This window comes from Carassius auratus, unplaced genomic scaffold (genome assembly GCF_003368295.1).
Source record: "Carassius auratus strain Wakin unplaced genomic scaffold, ASM336829v1 scaf_tig00023106, whole genome shotgun sequence".
Classification (NCBI taxonomy): Eukaryota; Metazoa; Chordata; class Actinopteri; order Cypriniformes; family Cyprinidae; genus Carassius; species Carassius auratus.
The window spans coordinates 26,006-34,851 of record NW_020525236.1 but is presented as its reverse complement, the minus strand read 5'-3'; the positions used below and the strand labels follow the sequence as shown (position 1 = coordinate 34,851).

The window sequence follows — 8,846 nt, the reverse complement described above, 5'->3', positions numbered from 1 at the left end:
TTTATTCCATCTGCACAGGGACAACAGATGGTCCTCACTTTCTCACTTTTTTCTTCAAATTCCCTTCCCCCTCTAACCAGACAAACAGCTGTACATGCATGACTTCCTGAATTATTATATGTGCAAAATTCTTCTGCTTATGAGAGCATGCAGTCATTCCACATATTCGATGGGGTCTGAACGACTGACCCATGTTAAATAATGTCTAAAAAGCCTTAAGATGCAAAGTACACATATTTGAATGTAAAGCTGTAAAATAACAATCCTAATCCCTGCAGCATAGCAAATATGGAAGTGTCCTTCCTATAGGGACCATTTTAATCAGCATGTCTTAAGTGTGACACCAAATTTCCACATGCAATTAATTATGGCTGAAGTAAAATGGGCCTGCCATCTTCATGAGAAATAAATAGGGACTGTCTAGCATCTCTAGTGGTTACTGTTGTTTATCAAATATTCTTTTTCATTTAGGAGAGAAATGAGGTGTTCTGTTGCTGTGCTATGTTTTCCCAGTTCACACTGCCATCCATCTGTAGTTTAGATTCTCTTCACACTAATTCAGATATGCTTTTCTGATTAGTCTCATTCATCTCATTTTCAAGAGCAGCTTGTACACATCTTACTTTTAAATAAGTATAATTGATTACCTTTTATAGTAATACCCAAACATCTGGAGTTCATCATGTAATTCCCTGCTCATCGTACCAATCAGAAAAAAGCACTCTTCCTTTAAAGCTCTTTTTTATGAACAATAACATTCTCGGTGTAACAATATAAAAAAACGTAACGATGCAGGGAAGAAGGAGGCAGGAACCGGTGGACATTCAAATAAATCTTTAATAACAAAATAAACCCAAAACAGCACGACAGTCCCTCATGGACGACTGCCCCGCACAAACAAAAACCAATCACAAAATAAAGTCCAGACTTGGTTCTCTCTCGTTCTTCACTGTCGTCGCTCCTCTTTTGTATCTTTCCGATTTCCTCCGTGGGACGTGGAGTTCCCACGGCTCTCGGCCCCGCCCCACTCATCACGCTCAGCAATGCATAATGTAAAATAAATTAATAAATAAAAAAGCTACAGAGTAGGATGCGTGAAAGAACCCAGATGTGCTCTTGACACTGAAGATGCATTATTATATTATTATATTATACATTTATCCAACGCGACTAACAAATGAGGACATTAATAATTATAATTATTGTTGTTGTTGTTATAAAACCATATTAATTTTGAGATATTGGTTAGTGGCTACAGACATTTGGGTGGGTCACCGATGAGTTCCCTTCAGTCCGAGTATGTTCACTGACTTTAAATAAGCTGCTCCTCTCATTAGTAAGTGCAAACTGTGACAGCTGTCTGCTCATAGATTTGCTCAAACACAGGCTAAATGTTGGACCTAATGAGGTGCGGTGACCGCTCCAGCTCAGTCGCTCCAACAGACCTCTTTCTCTTCCTCCAGTTTATGATCCGTAAGGAAAATATTTAATCTAAATCTCAGTGGTCACAGAATCAGGCCTGGAGAAACTGTGACAAATTGCATGTGGCGTACTATTCACCCATTCTGTAGCCAAATGATAGCCTTCACAGCTGGTGCCAAGATGTCACAATTTTTATATTATTGCACTAATCTCCCATAGCCAGACCTTTGATTAAACAGCATAAATCTGGTCCACACTGCAATTTATTCTAGCCAAGAGCCAGTCTCTTAGAAAGGATGACACATCTGACAGGTATGTAAAGACTAGTCCTATTTCAATATAGCACTACTCAAAATATAGCAAATGGCTGTTTCTCAATAAATGTTTGATTTATGTCCTTGTGTTCTTGTTCTACATCATCATCAACTGCCAAAGTTTATTTTAATCCTCAAGAACACAAGTACAGAGGATGCATGAAAGTACCTGGATTTTTGATATTGAGGATACATTGACTTTAGACTTGAGAACCAACGTCGATATAAAAAAGTCAGTGCAGAGGTCTGTGAGCTTTAAAGTTATCTTGCTCTGACTTGATAGATTCCCGCAGCAAGCTAACAAATATGTGAAAGCTTGTGAAAAAAAAATGTTTGGCTTAATTGAATAAAGTGATGAAGTCCTTTTGGAAACCCTGCACTACTTTTTATTGCCATATTAAAAAGAATCTTAACATTGACAAAGCATAAGTAACATTAAATATGCATGCTCATTTACACAATTTATTGTGCATTGGATGGTGCCGTCCCATTGCTTAAAATGTGTTGAGATACTCAGTTAAGCAACAAGATCTCGGCATATCTCAGGCTCTGTGTCCTCATGTCCTTCCCAGTGTGTTCTTTCAATGTGGCAAGTCTGTTCTTTGCATTCTAGGAAACTGAGGAACAGCCCATGACTCTGACATTAAAATGAGCAACATTCTGTAGGCCAACTACGGGATCACCTCATGCTGAGAAATGTTCATCATGTGTGGTATTCCACCCAATCAGTTGCTATTTATTTAGCAGTGAGTTGGATCATGTGTGTACTGTAAATAACATAAAGGTATTCTGTGGGAAGCTGCAGTTTAGGATTAGCCATTCAATATCACATGTTAATTTGAGTCCACTTCACACAGGAGATTGTACAGTATGCATGTATGCTATTAATGTTAAGGATTAATTAAAGGTCATCTGGTTTATCTAAACAAATGCAACAATTCAATTATGCTGCCCTAATTAACCTATTTGTGTTAGTTCTCACAGAAAGGATATCAGTCTCACGTCACCTGTAATTAGATTGGAGCAATGGTTTTCGATAAACTGTCTATGTTCAGCCTCCCGTGAGCTTTATCTAATGTTCTGACATTATTTACTGATGGTGCAAGCCAACACACACACAGCAGTTAACGATTTCTACTCGATAAGTGAATTACTACAATTACATGTTGAGCACCAGAGAACAGACACTATTAAACTGTCAAGTCGTGTAAGTAAGAAGTAACAACACTTGTTTTTTTCAGCCGGGGAAGGCAAAATATTGAACTCATCCAATCACTGTCATCTAAAGATGACTGCTGATCACTAACTGGCATTGTAGAAATGAAGTGAAATACATCTTTAAATGTTGATGTTGTAAACAGTGAAGGTTTTCCTCCACATGAATGCCACAAGAATATTTAATCATTTAAATAAGTCATTTGTTATTTATTATTTCTAAAGTATAGTGTTTTTTTGTGTGTGTTTTTTTATTTTATTTTGCTCAAATATATCAAAGGGCTCTTCCGATGGAACAGATAAATTCAGTGTCCTCCATTTACAAAGCTCAGACGTTCTGTATTACATCTTTTGCTGTGGGGTCAAAGGTCACAGATTAGCTGTAATATTGATTGCACATCCTTCAGTCTACACTAAAGTGTGTGTTGAGCACTGAATTGAGGAGCTGTGAGTTAGTACACACAGCAAAGAGCCCTAGGATACTGGTGCAGAAAGATATCCGCTGGAGCGGAGTGGCCTCCAGGTTGACAGGCTGAGTCTTCCTCTGTATTTATATCAGCGTGAGGGCTTGAGTGTCACGGTAAATGCCATTCTGATGTTCCATTTATCTTCACATGCTCGCTTTATAAAAGGAACATGACATACTCTCCCATTTCATTGAATTAACCGAGCTGATCTAATAACAAATGAGGTTACAGAGAGATTATAGCCAACAATAAAGACCATTACACTCTCAGGGAGACATTCATTAATGATTTATGTATTATTTTTTTAATATTGTACTCTGTACTTTTTTTTTAAGGATGGAAGTGATAAAATACATTTAGTTAGAAAGAGATATAATTATCTTCATTTTAAAGGGATAGTCAACCCAAAAATGAAAATTAATATTTACTAATTTTCATTTCATTTCAAATCTGTATGACTTTCTTTCTCCTCTGGAACATATTATTCTTCAAAATAAAAATAAAAAACATTCCCTGTGTGTGTGTGTGTGTGTGTGTGAGAGAGAGAGAGAGAGAGAGAGAGAGAATTTATTTATTTATTTATTTATTGCAAACATACAGGTTTGGAACAACATGAAGGTGAAAAAATTATTTCAAGATTTTCATTGAGTGAACTGTTCCCTTATTATGAGAAATATATCACATTTTGGCTTATTTGTCATATATTATTTCACATTTTCGAAAATAAAAGATTTTTTATAGTAGGATACAATAAGTGTACAAACAAAAGTGCAAACAAATCTAGTGCTCATTGCTTATATTAATTTCAAATATTCATTTTGGCCAGGTCTCCATGTAGTCCTGCCTCCATCTCTTTGGATGAGGTCCCATCATGTTGAGGCAGTATGATCAACGGGAGTTTAATCACAGGGTTTTTAGTGAACGATACTTCCAAAATAACCTGCAACAGAAACAAACAATACTGTAGATGATTTCACGAAAGAAACTTTGAACAGTAAAAACAAAGCATAATTTTTTGAGCATAGTTTTTTTTTTTTTTTTTTTTGAGTGACATTATCTTTTATTTCCAGTCCTTTGTTTCATGAAAACACAAAAGCAGACTATAATATAAAAAAAATGGTAGCATTCATGAATACAAAGTACATTAAACCATTTTTGCTGCTGAAAAGAAATCAAAGTCTTTTGGAGACCTGCTAGAGGCCTGTTTTGTTTTCTGGTGCCTACCTTCAGTCTGTATTCGACCTTGAGGATTCTGCAGTTCTGGATGGTGGTGCTGATTTCTGTGGGAAGGACTAATACTTTCGACACATTCTGTCTGGTGGAGGACACTAAAGGCTCTCCTTTATCCTTCAGTATCTGGGTGGTATGAACAGCTCTCTGGCCTCCAGCAAAGAAGCTTTGCTTCTGGTAGATAATGTACTTTGGCACAATTTTTCGAGTTGAGCTGTTTACAATCTCACCGTTGACAACTAGCCTTTCACCTGTTTGAGATATAAGTATTGTTTTACAGCTTGTCAAATTAATCAAAGCAGTTATCTATGTTGTATGATGTTTTTTTTATTTTTTATTTATGAATCCATTAATTAATCAAAATGCTGGGTATATTGCTTGGGTTACCTTGCTGGTAGCCTGTCTTTGGCAGGAAAATATTCATCGAAATATTTCCAGAGGCAAAAAATATGACATCTTTGTCTTTACTGCCATGTTGAGATGCCTGCAGAGTATGAAAGTTTTAGGATTACTTAATTAACATTTATAAAGTTATAGTTACATCTGTTAATCTGTTCCAGAGTAAAACATTTTAAATTTGTTTCAACAACAGGAAAATGTAATCTTTTGGGCCTTTTAAGGTTGGGCGATATACCAGTAGACATGATTAAGAGGTAGAAATTTGTCAACTGGTAGAGATTTTGGACTATTATCTCTATCATGGACATGGTTACATGCTAAAATGACATTGCTGTGCTATGTGGCCATGAAAACGTATTACTCATTTCGCTATATAAGCTCGCTGTCTGAGAGACTGTTTCTGAGTGCTGTCTGAGAGGATTGCGCACATGAAAATGGTTCTGATAGAGCAGGTATTGAACTTGAGTTATTTTTGCCGCTATATAGGCCTTGAACAGTTAAGTACACACACTTGTATTTGTCAAAATGTATCCTTGCAGTAATTTAAGTCTTATGTAAAAGTAAACAGCTAAGAAAGAAAACACATTATATTGGATCCAGGAAGCTCTTAAAGTGACAGAAGTCTAATATTCCTGCTGTCTATCATTTTTTTATTATTATTCAGGCTAGTATTAGATTTTGTGATGTTGACACTGGTATGTATGGTATGGTATGTCAACTTTTGATATCATAAAGGCCTTTTTTAAAGATATATCGCCCACCCCTATTTTTTGATAAAGTTGTCATATTGATATTATTATTGGTCCATATATGTCTGTTTTGTATTTCATGCACTAAAATGAGGCTTTGAAAATTTTCTCTGGTCTAACTGATAAAAGCTGTCATCATACCATAAGTGTTGACTGGTCATAATCAGCTCTGGCTACGAAGGTAAACTTGGCTTCAGCTTTACTTGCTGCACGCATAGACCTGCTCAACTTGGCTGAAATCCGGTAATGAATTTTACCATGAGCACCTTTAAAAGATGAAGGCAGGCCCCTGAAAGAGAGAGGTTTGGCCTCGATGACTAACAGTCTTCAGAAAGAATCTAGCATCATATGATATGATCAATATTTCAGCATACAGGATATAGCACATTGAAGTATTGGCTACTTTGCAAAATGTAACTGAGATTGTTTCAAAGGAAGATTGATTTTCTCTCAGGAATCAATAAAGTATATACTGTCTATCTATAAGTCACATCTATCAAGCAGACTGAATGCCTGTAGGGCAAGAAGGTGATGACTTACTGGTAGGGAAGCTGAAAGGCAAAAGGTAAGGCATGTCTGCCAGCCACAAGAGTTATAGAGCCTAGCAAAAAGATTCAGACTCATTACATAATGTTGTTAATGTTGTCCTTACATATAGGTATTTAATAATACACTAACATTCAAAAGTGTGTAGTTGGTAAGATTTCTTTTTTTTTTACATTATTTGAAAGAAGTCTCTTAAAAATAATAATGAAATATTACTATATTTGAAAATAATAGCTTTCTATTTTAATATATTTTAAAATGTAATTTATTCCTATCATGACAAAGCTGAAATTTTAAAGGCCAATACTCACATGATCTTTCAAAAACATTCTATAATGCTGATTTGTGCTCAAATAAATATTTATTATTATCAATGTTGAAAATACAAACCTGATTCCAAAAAAGTTGAAAACAACATAAATGACATATCAAAAGTTTAAACAGAGAAAATTGCATAATTTTAAGGGAAAAATAAGTTGATTTAAAATTTCATGGCATCAACACATCTCAAAAAAGTTGGGACAAGGCCATGTTTAGCACTGTATGGTATCCCCTCTTCTTTTTATAACAGTCTGCAAACGTCTGGGGACTGAGGAGACAAGTTTAACACTAGGAATGTTGTCCCATTCTTCTCTAATACAGGCTTCTAGTTGCTCAACTGTCTTAGTTCTTCTTTGTCGCATCATCCTCTTTATGACGCACCAAATGTTTTCTGTGGGTGAAAGATCTGGACTGCAGGCTGGCCATTTCAGTACCCGGATCCTTCTTCTACACAGCCATGATGTTGTAACTGATGGAGTATGTGGTCTGGCATTGTCATGTTGGATAATGCAAGGTCTTCCCTGAAAGAGATGACATCTGGATGTAAGCTGCCCATGCCACAAGCACTCATGCAACCCCATACCATCAGAGATGCAGGTTTCTGAACTGAGCGCTGATAACAACTTGGGTTGTCCTTGTCCTCTTTAGTTCAGATGGCATGGCGTCCCAGTTTTCCAAAAAGAACTTCAAATTTTGATTCGTCTGACCACAGAACAGTTTTCCACTTTGCCACAGTCCATTTTAAATGTGCCTTGGCCCAGAGAAAACGTCTGCGCTTCTGGATGATATTTAGATATGGCTTATTGTTTGACCTATAGAGTTTTAGCCAGCATCGGCGAATGGCACCGTGGATTGTGTTCACCGACAATGTTTTCTGTAAGTATTCCTCTGCCCATGTTGTGATTTCCATTACAGTAGCATTCCTGTATGTGATGCAGTGCCGTCTAAGGGCCTTACGCACAGAGATTGTTCCAGATCCTCTGAATCTTTGGATGATATTATGCACTGTAGATGATGATAACTTCAAACTCTTTGCAATTTTTCTCTGAGAAACTCCTTTCTGATATTGCTCCGCTATTGTTCGCCGCAGCATTGAGAGAATTGGTGATCCTCTGCCCTTCTTGACTTCTGAGAGAAACTGCCAATCTGAGAGGCTCTTTTTATACCCAATCATGTCGCCGATATTTTGCATGCCATTTAAAAATTTCTCACTTTCAAGATTTGATATTTCATCTATATTCTATTGTGAATAAAATATAAATTCATGAGATTCATAAATTATTCAATTCCTTTTTTACTCAGAATTTGTACAATGTCCCAACTTTTTTGGAATTGGGTTTGTAGTTGTGCTGCTTAAGTTTTGTGGAAACTATTTTTTGCAAGGTTTTTGATAAATAGAACAGCATTTAAACAAAATATTTTTTCTAATACTTTTGTAATATCATAAGTGTCTTTACTTTCACTTTTGATAAATTGCATGTGTTCCTGCTAAATGAAATTATTATTCTTGTAAAATGAGAAATCTTACAAACCCAAAACTTTGAAACAGTTTGCCTACAAATAACAGACACACACCACAGTACACAATCATAATGTTGTCCAGTATTTAATGTTTTTCCATTTCTTACTGTCTTTGTTTTGCACTATAGAATAAATGACATTAAATGCAAAGATTGTTTTGAACAGATGAACATTTATAACATCATCTGTCACATTAGATATTACCTTCGTTATCCTCCGGTAAAACAGATTGAGTTTGTGAGAAATACTTTTCTTTATCCCAGTGCGTCACATTGTCTTCCCCTTGCGTCTCAGTCCATGACACATCAGCCTTGCCTTTCACCTTGAAAGTCAGAGCCTTGATTTTGGTTTCCTTTGACACTTCCATGATAACTCTGCCCACCAAAGTATCCCCATTGCTGAAGGTGTTGCGATCATTTAAGGCATCATACTCAATAGCAAAGTTACGGATCGCCATTTCCTGGGATAACAGGTCCAGTCTGAATTTGTATTGCTACTGTAAGTGTATTTGTACGACGCCCAGAGTTGTAATGATCCATTCTGTTTTCTATATTTGTCTTTAAAAAATACACCTTTCGGCATCTTTCTGACGGAGGGCTTACAAACTGGCTCAACAGGTTTCACCTTGAAAAGACACACCTCTTGTCAACAGGTCTAAACTG

The 8,846-nt window shown here is 36.3% G+C and overlaps 1 protein-coding gene across 1 annotated transcript; it reads right to left on the bottom strand.

Annotated features, from left to right (window-relative positions):
• Window positions 1-4,083: 4,083 nt before the first annotated feature.
• LOC113077665 (arrestin domain-containing protein 3-like) lies at window positions 4,084-8,808 on the bottom strand. The gene is made up of 6 exons (XM_026249977.1): window positions 8,389-8,808; window positions 6,337-6,397; window positions 5,938-6,085; window positions 5,036-5,132; window positions 4,643-4,899; window positions 4,084-4,358 (listed from the first exon to the last, which is right to left on the bottom strand). The coding sequence occupies exons 1-6, from the start codon at window positions 8,639-8,641 to the stop codon at window positions 4,224-4,226; spliced, it is 951 nt and encodes a 316-aa protein (XP_026105762.1). The 5' UTR covers window positions 8,642-8,808; the 3' UTR covers window positions 4,084-4,223.
• Window positions 8,809-8,846: the final 38 nt, after the last annotated feature.

What these genes read in the sequence shown, in the direction of transcription:
- LOC113077665 (XM_026249977.1), bottom strand. Translation starts at nt 8,641, where the DNA reads ATGGCGATCCGTAACTTTGCTATTGAGTATGATGCCTTAAATGATCGC. An exon ending in ATGACCAGTCAACACTTATG is followed by an intron (nt 5,133 to 5,937) that starts GTATGATGACAG and finishes CATACTCTGCAG; the next exon opens with GCATCTCAACATGGCAGTAA. An exon ending in AGGTCGAATACAGACTGAAG is followed by an intron (nt 4,359 to 4,642) that starts GTAGGCACCAGA and finishes TTTCTGTTGCAG; the next exon opens with GTTATTTTGGAAGTATCGTT.